This window comes from Culex pipiens, chromosome 2 (genome assembly GCF_016801865.2).
Source record: "Culex pipiens pallens isolate TS chromosome 2, TS_CPP_V2, whole genome shotgun sequence".
Taxonomy (NCBI): domain Eukaryota; kingdom Metazoa; phylum Arthropoda; class Insecta; order Diptera; family Culicidae; genus Culex; species Culex pipiens.
The window spans coordinates 113,432,182-113,457,005 of record NC_068938.1 but is presented as its reverse complement, the minus strand read 5'-3'; the positions used below and the strand labels follow the sequence as shown (position 1 = coordinate 113,457,005).

General features: G+C 38.1%; 1 protein-coding gene across 1 annotated transcript; it reads left to right on the top strand.

The window, feature by feature from the left end:
- Window positions 1-24,604, top strand: LOC120414677 (ubiquitin-conjugating enzyme E2 R2). The gene is made up of 6 exons (XM_039575962.2): window positions 1-437; window positions 8,466-8,744; window positions 18,177-18,263; window positions 18,341-18,573; window positions 18,651-18,765; window positions 24,410-24,604. Exons 2-6 carry the CDS (start codon window positions 8,568-8,570, stop codon window positions 24,518-24,520), a joined length of 723 nt encoding a protein of 240 aa, XP_039431896.1. The 5' UTR covers window positions 1-437; window positions 8,466-8,567; the 3' UTR covers window positions 24,521-24,604.
- The last annotated feature ends 220 nt before the right edge of the window (window positions 24,605-24,824 follow it).

Genomic DNA, 24,824 nt, shown 5'->3' with positions numbered 1-24,824 from the left:
CAGCAAAACTGGTCTCAGCAGTCATCTCCGTCGTCTTGTCGAAAAAAGCACGATTTCGTCGTCGTGCGAGCAATATTCGTGAAATTGTTAAATTTTCGTGCGTGATTCTGTTTCAAGTAGTGCAAAACTGGTGTGCGATCGTATTGGAAGCAAACGTTTCGTGTGACCTTCGCGGAAAAGTGAAGAATAAAGAAATCTCCAACCTCTTTTCATCCCTTCCACATTATTTTTGTAACTCGCGAACAAGGGAGGAGAGGTGCGTTCACTGTTGAAAAAAGCAGCGTAATAGTTAAAGTTTTTGAAAAACCCTGTCCAAAATCACCAGTTCGTCGTGGCAGTGCGAATTTGCGCTTGGTTGTACGCGTTTTTCGTGGATCTAAATTCTGCAAGTTCGAACGCTGATTTCCATCGCTCTTGAGCAGAAGCAGCAGCAGCAGGTAAGATGTCCGCCATTGTTTTTATTTTCTCAGCGGTGCTTCGGAAAGAGGAATTTTCTGAACAAAACGAATAAGACGTTCTTACCAAGTATTTTAGCTAAAAAATTGGTTTTATTCCTATTAGTTTTAGTAATATTATAGTTATTGTGCAATAAATAAATCAGCAGGATATTTATTTGATTTAAACTCCAAAATGAAATTAACTAAAAAGATCAGTAAGTGTCTAATAATGAAGGTGTTTAACAAGATTATAGTTAATACGATGTGCCAAAACATAGTAATAGTAACAGTAATTTTATTTGGCAACGATATCCTGTTAGTTAGACTTTTTATCGTATGAAATTGCAACCTGATGTTTTATTGACATCTTTCAATCATGTTGATTGCTTCCGTAATAACCTGAGTTAAGTTAGTTGTAGATAGGATTTATTTCAAAAATTATTATTTCAAATAGAACCCATACACTCAAAATCAGAAGAACCCCTCACTAGGAAAACAAACACCGTTTCTTCAAGTTTACCGGTACAAGTAACCCTTTGCAAAACTTAAAAAAGGGTGAAAATAACCAGGGCTGGGGAGTCGGAGTCGGAGCCAGAGTCGGTGGAGTCGTTTCTTTTTGGGGACCTGGAGTTGGAGACGGAGTCGTCGAAACTCGAATAGCTGGAGTAGGAGTCGGAGCCGGAGTCGGCTCAATACGGCGATATCATTTACTCTCCGGGCCTGACAGCTGCACTGAAAGGACAGCTGCATCGCTGCTTCAAGTCTGCCGTACGGTTCGTCTACGGCCTCCGAAGACGAGACACAACAGCGGCTGTTCGCGAAAACATCCTGGGAGTGGATTTGCCGCCCAACCAACTATTTGGTTGGTTTATTTATCTCCGTTTTCTATCTTAAAGTTACCTCCTTAACCTGATAAAAAGTTGTAAACTAACAGGCTCTCGTCACAAATAAACAATCAATTACAATTATGAGCTGGAGTCGGAGTCGAAGTGGGGGAAAGAGATTTTTTTCGCCGAAAAAAAACTTTTTGCAGTGCTGTACATTGGAATTCCACAAAAATTGAAAATATTTTTGACCGAACCCAGACATGCTAAATATGATTTTAAACGCAGGAAAATGCATTTCTAATTGTTTTCAGTTGGATGGACTTAGGGGAAATATACCCATTTTAATCACTCTAAGCCGTTCGACCAATTCTCATCACTTTTGCCGTTTTTCGCTATTAAATCAACATTTTCAGATGTATCAACAATGGAGAGTTGCTTGCTCACTCTTATTTGAGCTATTTATTACTTTGGAACAGTCAAAAACACTTTATGAAAGCTGTAATTCATGATCAAAGTGCTGATAGGCCGATAATAGAAATAGGCTGAGAAAGGGTATAGTTCCCCTATATTTCCTTTAAAATTTGGAAGTTTTTTGAAAAACATATTTTTTTGCCGCCTGGTTTTTCGAACCGGGTTCGACATAAACTTTGAAAAATATGTGCAACAGCCTAAAATAATTGAAAAAAATATTATTTTTTTGAATTAAAATTTTGTAAAAGTAAAAATTTTGGAATTTTTTATTTTTGAATTTTTAAATTTTTAAATTTATGAATTTTCGAATTTTTAATTTTTTGAATTTTTGAACTTTTGAATTTTTGAATTTTTAAATTTTTTAATTTTGGAATTTTTGAATTTTGGAATTTTGAAATTTTGAAATTTTTGAATTTTTAAATTTTTGAATTTCTAAATTTTTAAATTTTTGAATTTTTAAATTTTTGAATTTTTGAAATTTTGAATTTTTGAATTTTTGAATTTTTAAATTTTTGAATTTTTGAATTTTGGAATTTTGGAATTTTGGAATTTTTGAATTTTTGAATTTTTGAATTTTAAAATTTTTGAATTTTTGAATTTTTGAATTTTTGAATCACCCACAAGAGCAGACATACAAAAATCTCCGAAACACGCATTCAAAACTTTGCCTCCGGCTTGCCGGTACTTGTCGGGTATCAGAAAATGAGTACCCGACAGGTACCGACACATATTTTTCTTCTACAGATGAACTTGAGATCAAATTTGATACTTGCGATGATACGCGCGGTGGGAGACTCGGGGGCAAACTCGAGAGCATATTAGGTGGGAATCAAATCGGGTAGCAAATGGTTTAACTTTCGACATTTTCGAAAAATGAAATTCTTTGAAATTTTCAATAGGATTAAAAAGTTTAATGAACTTTTAGCATTTCTAGGCATGAATCAACACATAATTATTGATTTCGAAGGTAAACGAGAGCAAAAAATGATAAAAACCCATATTTGCCACCCGCGGTGGGCTTGTTTCGGTGGCAAATTTGCTACCCTAGCGGTGGTGATGACGGAATTTTTTCAAGGTGGCAAATTTGATCTCGGTATTCATGAGCCGGGTGCAAATTTGATTTGCACCCCAGCGCTGGAGATGCCCTTATGTGTTTGAAGCTTTTAATTGTGATTCTCTAATTGTGTTATTTCACTATGATCACTAAGCAATAATATTTAATTGATTCTTGACTGCTTCCCTTTCAATTCAAATTCATCCAAATTTAATCTAGTTGAAGTTCTTTCTGAAAAAAGTACACACACAGTCATCTTTTACACCGATAGCAAAAGTCTTGAAGGTTTTGAGTTAATCATTTTTCGCTGTTTTTGGAAATCGGAAAAAGTTACTGACAGTATAATTTTTCCAACAAATAATCAATCTACTTAGAACTCAACATGCGCATTTTGTTTATTAATTAAGTACAAACAAATCTTGGATTAGTTTTCAAATAGACCTAAGAGCCAATGGTAAACAAAGCCTTTTTGCATCAGTATTCGACCTACTTACGAAAAATCAATTGCAAAAATGCTTAAGATTGTTCATCTACACGTCTTTCAAATGCTCCAAACTTAAAATAAATTAAATTTTGACGCAATTTGGTGAAAAACGAATATCAGTGTTTTAGGTCACGGTGGCTCTTATGGCTTTTTGAAAACTCACCCGAGAAATCAAGTGTTGCATTTTAAATAATTGAAACGGACAAAAAAATAGCAAAAAAAGTTGCAACTTATTTTGAAATAATCATTGAATATGTTACATATATCGATTATCTTAATGTTTACTATTTTTCTACTAACATCTGAGAAAGCAAATTATCGTTGAAAAAATCTCAAGCTTTCAGTACCATAAAAGTTTATTTTTCAAATATTATTAAAAAAAACAAAATTAAATATTATTCAACCGGTAAGAATTTTTTCATACTGTATGTCTCACGCCAATATGACGGAAGGTGATTATCATTGCAAATCAAAGCACCTTAAAAAATCTCTTTGGAAAGGTAGCTTAAACGTCCTTTTGAAACATCCGTTCATCAAATTTTTAGTTTTTTCATATATTTTGATGGCGGCGCACGATCATTCATAAAGCTTTGTTATAGGTGAAAATTCAAGAAGTATTGCTTGCCCCCTTTAAATATATAGAAAATTTTGAAATTTTAAATAAATAAATAAATAAAATAAATTAATAATACCTAGATAACATATTTTCGACGTCACCGATATTTGAAAAAGACCCCTTTAGCGTCCTTTCCACGAAGACATTTTTTAGATACATTGATTTGTAATAATAATCTCTTTCAGCCATGGCGTGATGTATATGAACGTGTGAAAAAAATCTATGGAGCTTTAAAAAATAGTTTTGTTTTAAATTAGTATTTAAAGAAACAAGGTGACTTTGGTAGAGACTGTGTTTCTTATAAATAACAGCCTAAAAGTGGGCAAATTGAAATTATATGTTGAATCCATCATCAAGGCCAGGCTTTTTTTAATGATTCATTCAAAAAAAAAAAAAAAAAAAATAACAATTTTATAATTTTGATTCAATAACGTGTAAAACTGTTAACCTAGAAACTTTTTTTTCGTTTTGCGATTCGAATTTATTTTCCTTGAGAAAAATATGACGCTTAGAGAGTATTTAAACGATCCTATTTATCAATGTTTTCCAAATAATAGATAACAAACTTTTGAAACATTTTAAAATATGTGGAGTCGGAGTCGGAGCCAACAATTTGTTGAAAGCTGGAGTCGGAGTCGGAGTCGTTTGAAACATGACCCGACTCCGCAGCCCTGGAGTAACCCTCAAAAAGGGTTTGTTTTCCTTGTGTTGACAGAGAAAGGGTACATAGAACCCTTTTTGAGGGGTACTTCTGATTTTGAGTGTAGGAACCCAAAAACCTATGACTCGATATTCTAAAGCTTTGGCTCAATTGGGTACTAAAGTCCTATGTCAATTTTTATGTACAACGGTAAAAAACACGATTAAAAACCATTTCTGATCACTTTTTTTCATTTTAAAGCAAATTTTTTTTTTGACAAGACAACATTTTTTCGATGGATCAACTATGGTCCCCTTGGAACGAGCTGTCAAGTAGGAGCTTTTCTGTCAAGAAGGACCGCGAGGTTAATTTTTCAAAATTGATTTAAAAATCCATTTTAAACTCTTTGTGCTCGTACAAAGGGTCATTGTACTCAGAAAAATAAGCTTTATCGCTGTAAACAATAATATCAGCAATCTAAGCTTCATTTTAGGACCCAATTCTGAGGGCAGATTTTGATTTAGCGGGCAAACTTACATCAAAAGCATATAGTTGGACAATTTTTGAATTTCTTTTATTTTAATTCTTTAAAATTTTTAAATATTCAGATAAAGATATCTTGAGTTTAAAGAAAAATGCCTCTGAGATTTTTTTCATCGTTTGCAGTGCTAGATCTCTTGATTCGGAAGCAACCTGGTGCATAAAATTTGGCATAAGTTTTTTTTCGAGATATTTGAGTTTAAAAACTGCAACTTGGATTGTGAGTCCAACTGCCTACTAGCGACTCTACCGAGACAGGACCCAGGCAGACGACTCCTACACCTGGACTGAGCTAACGACCTAACCTCTAGTTAAGACCGGGGACAACATTTACTTCCCCGTCCGACGGAAGGCGTGATCAGGCAAATCTCGTCTCGAAAAATGCCACAAACTCTTTGTTTACACTTCGGCTTTGGCCCATTTACATTGTTTTGCTTGACATCTAGAGTTCTTTTCTAAATAGGTCAACCCTCTGGCACCACTGTAAATGGCTAGAACGTTTGACAGTCACCAAAACCTCGAAGAGCCCACGTAGTAGTATTAGTGAAGAGCCCACGTTGTTTACCGTGGGCTCTTCACTAATACTGCTGCGTGGGCTCTGTGTGTGTAGCAGTGTTGGTGTTGTCTGTTTCTGTCATACGACTGCTGAGACCATAGTTGGTCCATCTCGCATGGTGTTGTCTGTTTGTTTACACCAAATCTTCAAGAAATATCACTTTTTGTGTGTGCAAATCTGTTACGAAAAAAGGTGAGAACTGTTGCTTCCGATTGACCGGGAAGATTTGCCGGGTAGTACTGGACCGGGGACTGGCCAAGTCCCGCTGTAGATCCTTCCGAACAACTCGCTGCAATCTCCGGCAGGGATTAACCGACCAAGTGCAGAAACATCCGTGATTCCGGTGATTGTGGCGGAGCTGGTCTTTCCGAGCATCCTTCGATAACCTTCTCCGAGGACTGGCCCACTCCCGCTGTCGACTCGCACAGGGAATCGGAGGAATCGCGTGCTTGTGTAGAATCCGATCTTTTGTGGAATCACAAGAAGTTCATCGCGAAGTGGTTCGAACAAATCTGAATTTCTAACTTGCAAAACCGTCTTTATCGCAATTTCGCGGGGCATTTATCCATAGTCTCTGGCGGATAGGGTCCTTCGGGAACTTGTGTTTGGAAATCCGTCCAGTGTCGTTATTTTTTCATGGAAATCATTTCAAAATTATGAAATTATGCCGCGTGGTAAGGTTTGTTTATTTTCAAATTTTGACAGCAGTGGTTCGCAAAGCGGCCTCATTTTAGAACTGTCAAAGCGGAACCGATTTACTGTTTGCAAAATGCTACCAAGAAGTGGCAAGTATTGTGATCGATCTATAATTTATTTTGTTTTGTCATCACATGGAAAACAAAAAAAGCCTCTTTTGGCCTCCCATCGTTTAGTTTACTAAGAAAAAAAGCGCGAAGCACTTAATTTTTCAGCGAAAACTTTAATATTAGCAGATCCAAAATGTTTCAAATCAATTCACTTCAGCAGCAAAAAATATGTCACGCTTGAGCTTGAACATAGCCTTCTACTTTGTTTATGTTTACAGCTGTAGTGCAGCTGGATTAGTGGGGAGCAGTGGGGAGCATTCGAAAATCACGTTACGCATTCTGTCTTTTCAGCACCCAGCTATTTACCTGAGCCACGGTTTTTTAGTTCCATGTAGGTAATTTTTGACGATATTAATTTTTTTTAAATTGTTTTAAATTCAGTGGAACTAATTGTTACAGCTCTCTAAACAGTAACCTTGAATGCTGTTTACTTTTTATTGCATAAAAAATCATAATAGGCTCTTTACATCGACCAGCATGAAAAAAGTTTTTTTTCTTTATATTCTCCTGTTTATTTATTTATTTCACCGCCTCCATCTAAAATGCTCAGGCTGTATAATCTTAAAAAACTAACATTAACTTATTCTAGTTTATATGGTCTGGACTAGGAGCAGGAGCTGCCGTGGCTGACTGGTTACGGTGTTCGCTTTGTAAGCGAATGGTTGTGGGTTCGATGCCCATCTGCTCCCAACGAGAATGTTTAGAACACAAAAATTTGAAATGATGAATATGAACGAAAAATCAAAGTCGCTCGAGGTGGGGTTCAATCCCCCGTCCTTTCGATTGGTAAGCAAAAATGCAAAAAATGGGCTGGAATTGTGAATACTGTTACAGAGAGCGAGTTGTGGCGCTATAACCACGGCAAATAGTGTCCAGGACATTCGTGGAAATACATTGTCCCATCCCAGAGGGTCCCGAAGTACCAAACCTTCTTAGCATGGTGCTCCCAACGAATACAACCAAATCTCGGAGCGTATGGTGGTGTGTCCCTAAGCTTCTTCCTCCACGGTCGATTCAGAATTGTGTCGTTGTTCGAACACTCAGTGCTCAAACTCAACCCAATTACGAATCATCTCTGCGATACGGCTTTATGTAAGGTATGCACTTCGGAAGGAACCGGTCAAGAAAAAAAATCAATTGGGCAGCAGCAGCGGCGAGAGCAAGCCAGAGAGGGTGAAGAAAAGCCCCAAGAAATCGCGCCCTCTCCTTTGTTCTGATGTTCGTAAAGCTGTTTCTTGACCCTTTTCCTTCCGATTTGCGTACTAGCCTTTACGCAGTAGGCCTGGCGCTTGTGATGTTTCAATGCATTCCGATGCAATGGCGCACTGCAAATGTTAATAAATGACAAGAAGGATCCCTTCGATAGATTGGCTGTGCTAAGGTCTGATTAGATTAGATTAGATTGTATGGTCTGGGCTAGGAGCAAATTGGAAAATCATACATTTCAATGTGCTGTAACTGTGTATACATCATAAATAGTAAATCATGCCCAATTTTCACCGAATAACAATGTCGCATTTTTTATGGGCCATACTGTATACTTTTGTGAATAACACCGACAAATCAAATTTCTGTACATTCTCAATTCGAAGGTTTTTCATAAACTTAAAATCAAATTTGTATACAAACATTACAAACAAAAAATTAAGTTTGTATAGGTTTATTAAAAAAATCATTTTTTTTTACAAAAAACTTGTTGGTTTCTCGCACCGTCATCATCACTGACTGCGCACCACGTAGCTTGAATTGGAGGGGTTTCGTTAATTTTATAGTTCTTGTTACATTTTGTTTTTCCATCCCTACGCGTTTGGGGGAAAATACAAACTGAGACAAGGACCATGCATTGCTTGTTTCTTTGTTTTGAATCTGCTGCTGCTGCGCTAAAATGGGCCAAAATAGTATATTTACACCCAGCGTGATGGCGCGGCGACACAACAACGACGACGCGAGTACGCGAAATTCTTTTGTGCCGTGAGCTTGGACTAATTTGGATCTGTAGTCATCTTCTCTTCTTCTTTTTTCTTTTATTTGCAGTACATCATCAGCATCTTCCCAGCTGTTGTGCGGTTCGGACGCTGACGAGCCAGCAGAGTGTGTGAGAGAGAGAGAGAGGGAAAGAAGAAAAAAAAATAAACCATGTCTTCGCAGCCGTCCAGTTCCGCCGTGCGAGCGTTGTCACTGGAGTACAAAAGCCTCCAGGAGGAACCGGTCGAAGGTTTCCGCGTCAAGCTGCTGAACGAGGACAACCTCTTCGAGTGGGAAGTGGCCATCTTCGGCCCGCCGGACACTCTCTACCAGGGTGGTTACTTTAAGGTGAGTCAAACCCGACCACATTACAATTTTTCAGGAAGAAAGCTCAGTCTTGCTCAGTTCCTGCTTCCGGTACTTCTAACGGGGAAAACGTGCAACGAGAGTTCTAGATTAAATTTTCAAAACAACCTATCCCTCATGGGTTTCCTATGCAGATAGGACCTTTTGAAAATTTAATCTAGAGTTGTCCTAAAATAATTCATCCTAGTTCAATCGCCAGTCAGTGTGTTGTTACATATCGTTTCCGAATTGGCTGTTGTTATTCACCTTGGCAATCGAAACGAAACACATCCGCCGTCACCGTCGACGTCGTGATCGTGTGTTTTCGATCTTTAAGTTTCTCATCACCGTAGGGGAGGGCGGGGTGAGAATTTTGACCCCCCTGTGTATCATGGGTATTAATTGCTCATTTTTTTTAAATTGATATTTATAACTTTTTAAAAGTCTTTTGAAAAAAAAAAAAAAAAGAATTAGTTGAAAAGTTTATTTTAAATACCCATCCAATAGTGTTCAGGAAGGTGATTCTGGAAGCCATTTTAAACCAAATTTACAAAATTCTAACTTTTCTACAAATTCTACTCTAATTTCGATATCAGTGTTGGCAGATAGTTTTGCACGGCATTATCGAACGATCCGAACTGAATTCAATTTTAATATTTTTATTAGGCCGATGCAAATATTTAAAAAAGTTTTTTAAATAACAAGCCATAGTCTTCACATTTAAATGAAAAAAGTGTTTTAAAATACATTTTACACTAGTTCAGTTGTTTTGCAATCTCCAGTTTTCAAAAAATCTAAGATCTGACAAAAATAAAGATTGTATCGAAAAAAAAGATTTTGCATCGAAAATTTTCAAAAAAATTAAAGATTTTTTAATAAACCCAAACATGCTAAAAATGATTTTAAACGCAGAAGAATGTATTTTAATTTGATTGCAGCTGGTTGCACTTGAATTTTCATTGAAATTTTGAAGTTTATTGTAAAAATATTTTTTTTGCCCCCTGATTTTTCGGGCCAATTTTTAAGGGGGGGGGGGGGGGGGTGTCAAAAACTTTTAAAAATATTTAGACCAGCCTTATTTAAAACTGATTATCGGTAGAATGAATAAATTTTTTTTCTAGATTACTGAATTTTGGTAGTTTTCATGGTCGAGTTTGAGGTTATGAAGAACAGCTTTTATTTAGTTTTATTTTTTTACAGAACTATTTAGGGTCAGTACAAGAATTTTGTTCCTGATTATCGACCCAATCCTAAGCGGGATAGTCATCTGGTCCCATCCAATACCCTTATCGGATAGGTCCTGTCCCAACACAAAAAGAGTTGGAAATTTGATGGTCATTGGGAAGTCCTTAATCCTGTGAACAGAAGTGATAAATTTTATCTTAACATTCTGGTAAATTCCATGCCACTAGAAAAAATCTTTAACTTAGAGCTTCCAATTTACTTTCACAAACAACGAACAAGATGGCTACAAGCTATCCAAATGAATTTCGGTAAATGATCTAGGGTTTTTTCTCAAAATTTATTTTCCCTAAAAGAGCACTCAGCTAGCAAAATTTAAACTTAGAAACATGTACCCTCCCTGTAAAGGCTTATGAATTGGTCTCAGTTGAAAGGTACTCCAAATCTCTGAATTGTATCATCCATGGAGCAGCACTGTTGAATTCTAACAAACACTAAGGTCGTTGCCGTTACAAACAGTTTGAAAAATATTTGCAACGGCCTAATTGAAACGAAAAAAAAAATAATCGGTAAACGGTTTTGTAAACATTTTAAACAACAGAAAATCGATTAAAAAATTTAGCGAACGAAGTGTTTGAGTACGGCACGGAGCGATGGCGCCGGATACCCATATTTACACAAAGATAATTAGAGCGCCCGCCGCGGGATTCGAACCAGCAACCACTGGATTGTGAGTCCAGTGCGCGGTCCGATTGATCCACACGGGTGGGACAAAACAACATTAACAGTTTTTGGTATTTTTGTATTTTTATAACCGATTCATCAGCAATACGTACCCAGTAAGTCTATCAAAATTTCGGTTAAATTAAGAGGCAGTATTTGTAGATTTTGCTCGGTTTGTTCTAGAGGTCGTACCGAGGTGCTCCGATTTGGATGAAATTCGTTAGCTCATTTTAAAGTGCTTTAAAAGACCTTTTGAATGCACCTAAGAGAATTAGAATTGATAAATTTTTACGCAATTGGGAGCAATTTTATGATTTTTCATGTTTTGTGGACCTCAAACTTCAATGCCCGTTTTACCCCACTTCCCTTTGTCGTTGAGGGCTCATATTTGGCATGAGTTCATCTCATGTATCCAGATTTTTAAGCGAAGATGGCGTTCGAATTGTGAACGCCCGAAATGTCAGAGTCATGCAGTGGTACCAACATTACGAAAAAAGTGTGCCATGGCATGACAGCCACATTTTTTTCTAATGTTGGTACTACTGAGCGATATTGACATTTCGGACGTTCACAATTCGAACGCCATCTTCGCCTAAAATCCTGTATAGACAAACAAACGCTGAAAGTTTCATCCAAATCGGAGCACCTCGATACGATTTGTTACACACTGGTGAAAAACTCGCTCTTAATGTTTATCGGTGAAATCGGTGTTTTTTTTTTTTAGAGATTTTGGAGATCACTGGGAAATGAAAAGGAATGTTAGTTAGAAGGTTGAGTGAAAATGTGGCTTCATTAAAAAGAGATGTAAAAGAAATCATTGTCAAATCATGCCAAATGAGTAGGCTTAGTGATTTTTCACGCTCGAAAATAGCAAATTTCACGGGGACCTCAATTTCAAAACACCGAATTTCACGCAAATTTCGCGGAACGTGAAAATGTTAAAATAACTCTAAAAATCTTATGTTTAAATCACAGAAACTACTTTTTAAGCTTTATTATATATTATTCTTCAATAAACTGACGTGAACGTGACAAAAAAATCTCCTAATTATAAAAAAAAACCGTCTGGTTTACGGATGGGCTCAATTCATATTTTGAAACAAAATGTAAGGCATGCGTATTCTCATTCATTGAATTGCTTTTTTAATATTCAACTAAAAAAGGTTAAAAAGTTTTCGCTGATTTGCTTCTGTTTTATCAGTTTAAATTTTATTGAATTTCATATCAAAGCAAGATTCAACAATCTTGTCCATCCAAAATATGTAAAATAGTTTAAATTTTCTTCAACATTTAGACCATTCAAAATAATTTTTAAGGTTTTCATCTCTCTTTTCAAAAAACTAAATCTAAAATCCATAGGCAGAAATATTATAAATTGTTACGAAATCGAAATTTTTATTCATAATAAGAACAGAAAACAAAAAAAATATTTTTTAACTTTCAAGGGAATTATTATTTACACAAATAATCAAATATTTTTAAAATAAAACAGGACTCAGAAAAAAATCTGAAATGTTTTAAAAAGGTGATTTCAAAGATTAAAAATACTCTTCATTTTATTTTAAATAAAACAAAGCTTGATTCTTTTAATTTCTTTTGAAATCATACATTTTAATTAAAATAGCAGTAAATTTGTACTACAGCGAATTAAAATATTACTTAATTTAGTTAGTTCCTATAGAAACTGAAAATTTTAATAATTCTTCAAATGGTTCATATCAAGCTTATCAAACGAAGACTTCTTATGGGAGAACTGTCATTTCTATCACTCGAATCCGGTGCTCTATTTAACCAGGATATTTACTCGCTTAATTCTACAGTAATTCAGAAGATTATTTTTATTCCTTTTTGAGTTTGATTAATTATTTTGAGAAAAATCGTTACATTTTCACACAAACATAACATTTCACGGGATTTCGCGGAAAAAGCCAAATTTCGCGGATTTCACGATGTCCGCGAAATCGTGAAATTTCACTAACCCTAAAAATGAGTAAGATTTCTATAAAAAAAACCATTAACAAAAACATTGCTCGGCGGCAAAATTTGTGTCCCTACTTTCCTATGATTCAGAAGTTGCGGTGTTGTTTCTAAAACAAATAAAAAAATAAATAAAAATATAAAATATGATTCTAGGAGAGTGATATTTCGATTCCATGTACTAAGCTTGCTGGCAGGGATGGTATTTTCTCGTTTCCTCTCCGATGGTGAGGGCTTTTGGATATCGTCCCTCGCTCAAATCATCAAATTTTTGGCGTTCTCCCAAAACTGCATCAAGAGAGCGAAGCGAAAACGACGCCGATGAAATAGCGAGCAACGAACAAACCGATGCGTAAGAAGGAAAAAAATCTCTCACACAGCCAGTCCCCTCGCTCAAAAAGCAAGAGAAAGAGCAATCGTGAAATTCTCTCGCCCGTAAGCCTTGTAGAAATGAGTTCATTTGTGTGCGTGAGCTCCAGTGTATGTATACAGCAATTTTGTGTGCGTGCCTCTCCGGTTGGAACGATAGTTCCATCGGAGCCAGCGATAGAGTATTTCTTGTCGATGTGATGGGCTTTCGATATTCGCGATAGCAAGCCGACCATCACTCGGCTGTGAAAGAGAAGAGAAATTTTAAGAGACGAGGAACGCACCGAAATATGCATCAATGATAGTGCGATGGTGATGGTTTACCTACCCTGCTTGCTGGGATTCCTATTTAGATAAAACAAGAGTGCACGCGGGCATCGGTTTGTGAAAAAAAGTTAATTTAAAAATCCACAAAAACCCTTGTATGGGGGAACCAATGTCACAAAATGGCTTTTTTGGTCATAACAAAGGCCCCCACAAAGTTTAGGCCAATCAAAAAAACAAATCAATTCAAATTATTCGCTCTATAGCATTGCCTTGGCGTTCTCGATTGCGAGATTCCTACTCGAAACTAGGTGTTCGAAGGCTTGATTGTTGAGGCAATTGCAAACCTCTTTTTACACCTTAGCTTCCATCCACCCCGAGATTCGAGCTGACGACCTTTGTGACTCCACCGAGACAGGACCCAGGGAGACGACCTTACCTCTAGGTTAGACCGGGGCCAACATTTACTTCCCCGTCCGACGGAAGGCGTGGTCAGACAAATCTCGTCTTGAAAAATGCCACCGGGACCGTCTGGGATCGAACCCAAGCCGATTGGGTGAGAGGCAACCACGCTTACCCCTACACCACGGTTCAAAAAAATCAAAAAAATACAAATAAAATCAACTTGCAGAATTCGGAGAGAATTGCTCTGCACATAACTGAAATTTTCAATTTTCCGGTTGGGGTACCTCGACCCTCCTATATAACAAAAACTTCTCCGCAGAACAATGCCTTATATACTTATAAAAAAGCTTGCAGTACGAAACTCCCGAAAAAGAACTTTGGGTTTTTGAAGATTGTTATTGATTTCAGCCATACAATCGTTAAATTTGCCCCTCAACCCCAAATTCCCCTACGTTCACACTTGGCTTGGTCTCTCGTATTCTCCTATTCTCTCTCTCTACTGCTGTTGCTGCCGCCGTTGTTTTGCTATTCTGTCTTCTTTGCGGCTGCGAGGCTTGCGCTAGTCAATCAGCTTTTGGAAGCGAATTACGGCAATGATAACCTTGGTTGCTGCTACTGCTGTTGCAACACCGCGTTGGAACTTCCTCTCACCCTCGTGCGTGTCGCCGTCCTGTTCCGTCGCGACGCCAGCGACTTGCTCAGCGTGTTCGCCTTCACGTTTTATCGACGTCGGTCGGTCGGTCGCTCGCAGCAGGGTTGCCAAATCGATGCATTTTTGATGATTTCCGGTGAAAAATAAAAAGTGTTGTCCACCAATAAATCTAATCACTTGGCTAATTGACAAATTAATAACACACAGGATAAATTGCAAGTGCGAGTTGGCAACCTTGCCACCGGATCTTTCTCACTATCGATTTCTGTTTTGGCTTTAGCATTCATAATCAGTTGATCTCTCTGGCTGGCGTAGCATTTAGTAACTCAGCTGTAATATACTTCTCATGGTATTTGAGCCAGTAGATATTGTTGTTTCTATTGCCTGTGAGTGTTTAGAATGTTCGTTACGTTGTTAAAGGAATTGCATGTACATTTCCATTCTGTTATGAACATAATGATTTTTGCATTTCCATGTAGAATATTAAAGAAGATACCTTAAAAATTTCTTTTGATCGACTTAGTTTCTAAAACTAAAGAAAGATTATAAGTATAGACATGCAAGTGCTCAAATCGGCACCATGGGGAAAATCGCAAAAGTGTATGCAGAAAAACATCGTTCCAATTGTTCCTGATTTTAGGTGATTTTTTTGATTTTTTTTCCTTTTTACCCCTTATATACTTTCAAGTATATAAAACAACAACACTTCCCGTCTTCCAAATCCTCTTCCTTGTCCCTAGCGCGCTGGAGATGGGAGCGGCCGGGATGGATGGCTGTAATGGTGGTGAAAAACGGGTTCAGGTGGAGTTGGTTTTATTCCCAATTTTCAATTCCTAGGCAACTTGGGCTTAGACAATCATCACTTAACATGGCGAAATCCAGTCTGCAATCCGCTAAAATCACCGTCTTCTAGCGAAGCGATTTCTTTTCATCGCATTGCTAATAACTCATCAGGATTTACTCGGATCTTCTTGCACCCTTCGACAAAGTTGTAGGAAACTGAATTTCCTAGAAAAATCTCACACTTGGACCATTTTGGGCGAGACCGGCGCCACCTGCTGACACAATCCTAATGCGATGTTTTTCCCCGTACATTTTTTCGATTTTTTCCATATAAACATCAACGATAAAGAGCGACCCTTAAACCTTACCCGATTCGACTAAAAATTGGCACAGTTACATATTATTGCCTAAAGAATCAAGCCATCAAGGCTCTTAAGATTTTCTAAAATTTTAAATTTTTCTTGTTTCCCTAATGCAGTGTTGGTATTATCGCGCTCTCGCGAGACAAAAAATTGTCATAAACTTAGATATTGCTTGAGACATAGTGCTTATTTGATTGCTAGCGACGAATTATGCCAATCACCATTTCAACCCTCTTCTTAAGATTTGTTGACTTCGAATAACTTAAATGTATTAATTTTTCAAACAGTAAATTGGTTCCGCTTTGACAGTTCTAAATTGAGGTCGCTTTGCGGACCACTATTCTGCACCCAGCTCAGAACTCTAGTAATAAGGCTTTATAAAGCGATATAAAGCTTTGAAGCTTAGAAAGCTCCTATTGGAATCCAATGAACTCTGTTAAATAAAACGACACGACAAATGAAGCCTACTTAAAGGCGATTTAAAGAGCACACGGGAAACAAATTGTTTGTACCCGGATGAATGTCCTATGTCAAATAAGTTTTTGCATAAACATTGGACAGTTATGCAAAAACGGACAGAGCAAAAGAAACCGAAAAGCTACGATATCTTACATGTTGAAGGAAACATCGGTAGACAAGCTACTACCAACGAGTATAAGTCGAACCAAAACATATGTGCGCCAGTATTCGAAGCTCAACTTGACAACTTGTCGACTTGGAAATGACGTCCAGCCATAAAGTAAAACCTATACCTTTCTTTAGTAAGAAAGGCAAAAAGTAAATCGTTCTAAAAGTTGTTCGGGATTGCCGATCGATGTCAAATTTGTTTCAGATGCTCACTCATGGTCTGTACTATGAATGTAGGAAGAAATTTCAGATAAAATTAGAAACGAAAAATGTTGGCGAAGGTCACCAGGTGGGATTTTACCTTTTTTAGGGATTTTTTTTCTTATGCAATTTTTGAGATAAATAAAAGATATGAAAATGAAAAAAGTTGACCATATTTTCATTTGAAAACTGTGTATTTTGTTGAAAAGTCTGGCCGCATCCGAAAACAGATGGATGTTTAGAAATTTGCGCGGCAACTTGCCCAGGTTCAACACACTAGCTTTCATCTGCATTCAGAAGAATCAAAATCGGATTCAGGGGAGCTGAGAACGGCGCGACACAAAATTTGGCAAAATTTTATCACATACGAACATCATTCGATCTCCACGGAATTTATTTTCTCAAAATTCGAGGGTTGGAGATAGACGAGTTCTGTCAAGATGAATCGATAGAGCGTCGAAAATCAATGCAGTGTGATTTTTTGGCGATTTTTCCGATTAATATTCATGCTGTCGTCTTATTTACGAAGATGAAAATGACGTCCAGCCATAAAGTAAAACCTATACCTTTCTTTAGTAAGAAAGGCAAAAGGCTATACTTTAGTCCTGGATCTAACCCTGGAAAAGCAATGTAGCATAAACCACTTATAACTAAGCCAGTTCTGCTCAGATCGTTTCGCGATGTTCTACAAAGTTGTTCTTCATAAAAAAAATCTATAAACAGCTCACACAGTATGTTATTAAATTTTGATCCAGTTTTAGATTTTAAGAACAATAACATGTAAAAAGTGCCGTTTTCCCCACACTAACGGGTCCAATATCCAATACAATACTGAAATCGAATGGGCACCTCGAATTCTGAACCGAATTGGCTAAAAATTTCAGGAGAGCTTCGGTAGATATGTAACTATGATATTCTGCCCGCTTATAAGATCTAGCTCAACTTTTTGCTTTTGTGATCCACCCTAATGTTACAGCTGGAATGTAGCAGCTGGACGTTTGTTTGCATCAGATTTCCTATTTCTTTCTAGCGAAAGTTTTTTGTCAGGCGACTTTTAGCTTTTCTTTTGACTGACCGCCCGATATGTCAGCCAACATACTTCGCAGGGCTGTGATATGTAGTTCGAGCTCGATCATTGTTTGCATCAGGACACAACGCTTCCTAACAGGCCAGTTTTTTAGCATTCAGGCAAGCTCTTTATATTGACCCTCCTGAATCCGAATCTGCGTGTTGTTTTCCCAATTCTCAAGATGTTTAAATTTTGTATATTCGATCAACAACTCAAATTCAACTAATTCCGTGCCGCTGTCACCAAGAATTACCCCTAGAATGCTCCAAAGTTTTTGATCAAGAAGAATCGATGTTCCTCTTCTTAAGATTTTATTCTTTGTGTGTGTGGTTGTGTGTGTGCAACCAACCAAACGGGACCACGCGGCCGCTTCTTGCAAATTGAGTTGTTTCCATGTATTTTTTTTTAGATCTACATTCTATACATGCAAATAACTTGCATAGTCATTTGGAAGGTGTTAGCTCTGCCGAGCTTCGGTGACCCATTTCTACGCTGGCTAGTCGAGCGCGAGGTACTTCAGCTTTATCGACAAGCCCCGCCCTGAAGAACGTTTGCACCAATCAGATTCAAACGTTATTTAGAACTTCCGAACCCTTGTCAAATGGACAAGGACCCAGCGCGTATATAACGACTTTGATTTTTCGTTCATGTTCAGAGTTTCAAGATTTATATTTCCTATACTTTCTCGTTGGGAGCAGATGGGAATCGAACCCAAGACCATTCGCTTACAAAGCGAACACCGTAACCAGTCAGCCACGGCCGCTCCTCTTCTAAAGATTTTATTCTTTTCTCTTATATTTGTCATTTTTTTTTTCTTTCAGGCCCATATGAAATTCCCTCCAGATTATCCGTACTCTCCGCCGTCTATACGATTCTTGACAAAAGTATGGCACCCGAACGTTTATGAGGTAAGATCAAAAAGCCTTTAAGCCACCACTACCGTGTCAGTAACTTCTATCGCCATCCTTTGTTCCATCGCCTCTAGAACGGAGATCTGTGCATCTCGATCCTGCACCCGCCGGTGGACGATCCCCAGAGCGGCGAGCTTCCGTGCGAGCGGTGGAATCCAACGCAGAACGTGCGCACCATCCTGCTGTCCGTGATCTCACTGCTGAACGAGCCCAACACCTTCTCGCCGGCGAACGTGGACGCGTCGGTCATGTACCGGAGATGGCGGGACTCGCAGGGCAAGGACAACGAGTACCCGAACATCATAAGGTGGGTTTTTGTTTGAGGCTTTTCCTTCAGTAGATCAGGTGAACATTGGTTTTATCGCTTTCTTTTTTTTTTTTTAGAAAACAAGCCCAGGCTGCCAAGGCCGAAGCCGAGAAGGAAGGGATCGTTGTTCCGACGACGCTGGAAGAATACTGCATCAAATCCAAGACGAAACCCAGCAGTCAGGAACCACAGGTTAGTGTACCACCGACTTGTTATTTTTCTCTCGTGTAAAAAATTGTTAGGTATTTGAAAATTTATTGCTTTGTGGAAACTGGTCAAGTTGGTCAGGGGGAGGAGTTTAGATCGCCCACTAGTTGACGAACAAGAACGGTCTACGATTAATCGATTTCGTTACCTCCAGAAACATTTCCATACGTAGTACCTTCTTCCAGCACGTCCTTTTGGGTATGTACACGTGGAGGTCACCATACGATATGGAGTCACAAATCGACAATATTTTCGTCGACGGCCGACACTTCTCGGACATAATCGACGTCAGAACCTACCGTGGCGCGGATCTCGACTCGGCGGACCACTACCTGGTGGTGGCAAAGCTACGCCAACGCCTGTTCGAAGTCAACAAGGTTTTGTCACCCAAACGGTATATTTTAGGACTGTCGATCAACTGGCTACGAGGGCGAATCAAGAAGAAAACTGCAGCTCGAAAGAATGGTTTGACAAGGTCAAGGTCTAGGACACAGAACAGCTACCGGAAGAGTAGAAGGGGGAAGTTATATGCTTGATTAAGGAGGTTGAACCAACAACCTCTTCCTGGAATTTGTCTGTTTAGTTTGGGAGATACACAATGGAATTGCAGAGAAGCAGTTCAGAACCGAGCTAACTGGCATAGCATCTGGAGAAAGCTCATAGTACGGGATTGTCTGCAGGTACTGGTATCTTGGCGGGTTCATGCAGCGGTTCTCCTCACAGCAACGGCTAGCGCGCTACGCCATATTGACTGCTGGATCGGTCGACACGTTCGTGCAGGGCCATCGGGTTAGAATCTGGTACTCCGTAAACTCGTGCCGGTACGGAGAACGACAACTGCAAGCGATTCGGGCGTTCGATCACACCCCTGGACGTCTTCTTCCATTTTTGAACCGGTCGTATCAGAGGTAGTTCCGGCGGAAGGGCACTCCTTGGCGACTTCCTTGGAGAAGAGGCGCCTCTTTGACGCTGATGCTACTCGGCGCAAGCTTCGTAGCAGAGACCACAAGTGCGACTTCTAGCCGGGTATGTTGCTTGTGGGAATTACCGGCAATCGATCCGAAATTCCGAAATGCTTGAACCCAGGAAACAAAAGACGAAGATAGAGGGATTCTAATAACAGATACTAATAAATTGCTCGCTGGGTCGTCATATGGAGGCCGAAACAGGAAAGCGTCCGCAAATAAGCCAAACTCCTTAATTCGTCCCAACTCGTCTTAAAATTGTACCTGAAGCTGTACAGATTCGCTCAAAATCCAATTGGAATCGAGCTTCACTTACCCGTTTGGTTTTCTAACCAAACTTAGAAAAAAATCGAATCTACGCTCAGAAGGATAGGATACTAACCGACGGCAATTTTGCCGCCACGAAGCCTCACTCTCTCGGTTCTTCGTCGGTTATTAGCGATCGGATTCGACGGATTGGCCTGCTCATATCGATCGGCTGAACTCTCCTTTAGTTGTCTCATCTCCCCCCCCCCCTCGTGGACAATTGGCCACTTTGAAACCGATTCCGGAAAATCTACTGATTGTATGGGAAAAGTAACGTAAAACCAGATTTTGAACACAGGAGGCTGAATAAGCAAACAAGCTAAAAACGTCAAGAAACGAAAAAAAGACAAGGCGAAGTTAGTCGGGCTTAGCTTGTTTAATATATTTAACCATCTACTTATAGTGTGCATTCAAAAATAATCATTGCAGATAAACCATGCAGGCGTATATAACATGAACAACAATAAATTAACGGTAACACAAATACATGAGCATGAGCATGAGAGACCACCCATGGTTGCGCCTCCGTTGCTGACAGAACCTTAATATCATTGGGCATTTTCTCCGAGTACATCGGCAGGTTCGAGACATGTAAGACCCGCTTGGACCAAGTAACCCTCGTCAGTTACATGATCTCCAAGTATGGAGTTTAAGGAGTTATTTTTTTTTGTTACAGTATGTAAAAAAAGTATTTACACCCCTTGGGCACTATGCACATTTTGTGATGAAACATGTAAACAATTTAATGTTGACATAAACCTAGTACTACGTTTTGTTCAGAAACTCATGCCGAACATTTTGCTGCAAAAAGCTCATGAAAAGATGTTTTCTATAAAAAGTTATAAAACAAATACTATTACAAAAATAAAAAAGGTGCAAAAAAAGTTTGTACACCTTTCGAAAAATTAACATAAATAATGTTATTTGTTGACAAATCACCATAAATCCAGTCTCCCAACTCAAAATAGGCATCCTTGACTGATTAAAAAAATAATTTGGATTGAATGTAAAGTTTACTAACTACTTAGTATAAAAGTTTATATAACTCTGGAAATTCTATATAAAACTTATCTAAACTTAATTTTGCAAACTTTTAATTCAACTAAATGTGTGGGTATAACACCGTTTTGGGGGTATTTGTATCGATAGAATAGATTTTTCGTTGGAATTTCGTATCAACCCGGAATTACGTCGTCGGAAAATCCGCCGGCATTCGAACCGGTCCACAATTAACAAGTCAACCTATGTGGCATCGGTAAGGGTATAAAATTTCCGATCTTTTGATACCCAGACATCTAGGTTTTCTATAAAACCCACGTTTTTAAATACCTGGGCAAAAACGTTGTTATGGTTTCGTTTGAGCAATCTGCCAAAAATGTATGGAATTTCGTAATTTTTGTTCTCGTGGATCAAACTTACTTTTTGCCCAGGTATTTAAAAACGTGGGTTTTATAGAAAACCTAGATGTATGGGTATCAAAAGATCGGAAATTTTATGCCCTTTCCGATGCCACATAGGTTAACTTGTGAATTGTGGACCGGTTCTGATGCCGGCGGATTTTTCGACGACGTAATTCCGGGTTGGTACAAAATTCCAACGAAAAATCTATTCTTGCGATACAAAGACCCCCAAAACGGTGTTATACCCACTCCAAAATGTTTATTTAGCAATTCTATCGTAATATATTGACATTTAGTTAAATTGAAAGTTTGCAAAATTAAGTTTAGATAAGTTTTATATAGAATTTCCAGAGTTATATAAACTTTAATACTAAGTAATTAGTAAACTTTATATTCAATCCAAATTATTTTTTTAATCAGTCAAGGATGCCTATTTGGAGTTGGGAGACTGGATTTATGGTGATTTGTCAACAAATAACATTATTTATGTTAATTTTTCGAAAGGTGTACAAACTTTTTTTGCACCTTTTTTATTTTTGTAATAGTATTTGTTTTATAACTTTTTTATAGAAAACATCTTTTCATGAGCTTTTTGCAGCAAAATGTTCGGCATGAGTTTCTGAACAAAACGTAGTACTAGGTTTATGTCAACATTAAATTGTTTACATGTTTCATCACAAAATGTACATAGTGCCCAAGGGGTGTAAATACTTTTTTTACATACTGTATATATTAGTTATTTAACGATCCTCGGTCCCAACCTGGTGACAGCACCTAAAAGGACCTAATAAAAATAAGTTACGAAGAAAAAAAAACCTTAATATCATTTCAGCACTACTGATCATAGGCTTCGACTACCAAGTGGTGTTTCCCTTATCAACAGCATGTATGAATACGCCGAAAAGATAAAACACCATGATTGCCAAAACTAGATCAGTTGCAAATAGGTAACAGTCATTGGCCACCAACGGTGCCCGCCATGTCAGTTTGTAGATCTCGATTTTAAGGGACGGGAATGTTAGTTAGCGCAGGTTGCTACTAGGGCAGCTGGTTTGCCCTGTGCTTACACCCCACGAGCGCCAGGAACCTGAAAATGTTTTAGTAGGATAGGGTGTTTGGTCAAGATTCATTATAGACGATGACGATGCGACCCAAAATCATAGCGTTTGTTGAACAGTATTATGTATTATTCTCAAGGCAATCAACCGGATGCTGCGGATGAGACATTTCCCGTTTATCGGTTGTAAAATTTTAAATGAAATGGTTTAATCTTAGACAGCATGCTGTGGAAAGATAGAACCCAAATCATTTGTAATTAAAGAATGAAAAATTTAACAGTCTGACTTTTAAATTGAGATGTTTTTACGAGTTTTAAAAGATTGATGTTTAGTGAGGTACTGATTAACGAAGCGAACGACGAGCTGAAATGGTATGCTAAGGTTTTGTTGTTGTTGCACACCGACGACGAACGCCAAAAATCCCGCGACCCGGCAGAAAGGCATCGCAAATCGAACTCAATTAACGTTAACTCCAATACACATGGAAAATAGACATGCCCAAATAACAACATATGATTCAAGGAAACTGAAAGGTTACGTTATAAGGGGAAAACTAGTTCCCAAAGCCACCATCTGATGGCACCACTTTGGCAAATAATCCCCCAAAAAACTTTCATTGGTTTTTTGCTGCAGCCTAGGAAGTGCCTTTTTTACGTCTCGAGCAATACTGAGCAGGACCATGCGACGAAACCATTATTTATCATTTTTGTGCAGGCAGCAGCAAGTTTTTCGTCAAAATGTGGTAGACCCAAAGAGCAAATTACTTCTGATATTCTGCCTCTCTCATCGAGTCCGTCCCATATGTAAAAACAGCAAGCTTAGAAAAACGCTTGTTAAATTTGTCCCGCCCACAAGGCTACGTGTTAGAATTTTACAAAAAAGTGGATTTTCTGAGGTTTTCTAGAACAAAGTATTAAATTTTATTGGGTTTTCTAATAGTTTACATGATTTAGAACCAAACTGCATCATTACATCAAAATTGAAGAAATTACATATGGGACGGACTAGTTTGGAGCGGCAGTATTGCATTAATATGAAGCCAATATTGGAGTCCATACGGTACGCAGCCTAGGCGTACTACGTGAATATTATGCGCGTATGATATTCAAGCTGATATTTGGTACGATATTATGTGCGTATGATACGCCGTATGCGATGTACTCAAAGTCAATTTTGGTTAGTTTTAGGTTTGCGGGTAGAGTCGATTAATGAAAACCAATTTCTTTGCGCTTTACTGCCGCTCTACGCATAATTGCTACCTAATAAGCTACCTCTCCACCAAAAATGAGCAAAAGTTACTTCAGTAAAGTCTGTTTAATAATGATTTTAAATAAAGTAACATAAACAATATCTCTGGCATCAGCGGTGCCTGTTTTTATATCCCTGTCAACCTGTCAAATAAAAGACTACATAAACCTCGTGACGAAAAAAAGCATCATAAAAAAGACGCCATGTACATTTCTGGAGTTTTTTTTAAAAGGTCCAATAAACCAATTTTTCAGTTTTTGCTTTTTGGGTGTTTTTTGATACCCCTGACTCAAGGCGGTTTAAAAAACACCCAAAAAGCAAAAACTGGAAATTTGGTTTATTGGACCTTTTTAAAAAAAACTCGAGATTTGCTGACGAAAAGCGAATCATAATATAACTTCCCCTCCGCTTGCAAAAAGCGCCATGCACATTTGGCGAAGAAAAACGAATCATAACAATCGATTTGTGTAATTTTTCGACCATCTGGTAGCTAACTTTTAGAATGATTTTATTCGTGTTATTATGGCAATTCTTCAATTTTTGTGCCAGTCGAGCAGCGATACTGAGGGGATTGCTTTGTTTCAGCTTGATCAATGCATTCACTTCAAAAGAGACTAACGCTTACTCTCTCTTATTCTTCTTCCAATTGCAGCTCGACATGACAGACTTTTACGACGATGATTATGATTTGGATACCGAGGATGATGACCAGTCGGTGGAGTCGTTTGCCGACGGTGATGACAGCGGCAACGGTGAATCATAACAGACTAACTGAGCTAGTGTTAATTTGGTTTAATTTACGATGTATTTGTAATAAACTAACAATAATCGATTAATGCAAAAAAAAGAAGCAGAGAAACACTCTAAAATGAACAGATTTATTACAACCTACAAAATGGATGCTGTCAAATCATGTTTTCCTTTAAAAGCTTATTTCCGAACAAAGTTAAATGACATCCGATCAGAACCTTGTCAAAGCGATTCAAGTTTCGCTCGAAGAAATCACATTAAAACAGTTACATGGTTTACTTCTTCACGTGAAAGCATCGTAAGGTTAACTGTAAATA

Bases quoted from the DNA above. Each gene is read 5' to 3' on its own strand.
- LOC120414677 (XM_039575962.2), top strand. From the start codon at position 8,568: ATGTCTTCGCAGCCGTCCAGTTCCGCCGTGCGAGCGTTGTCACTGGAG. The intron at 18,264-18,340 runs GTAAGATCAAAA...CATCGCCTCTAG, and splicing joins GGCACCCGAACGTTTATGAG to AACGGAGATCTGTGCATCTC. The intron at 18,574-18,650 runs GTGGGTTTTTGT...TTTTTTTTTTAG, and splicing joins GAGTACCCGAACATCATAAG to AAAACAAGCCCAGGCTGCCA.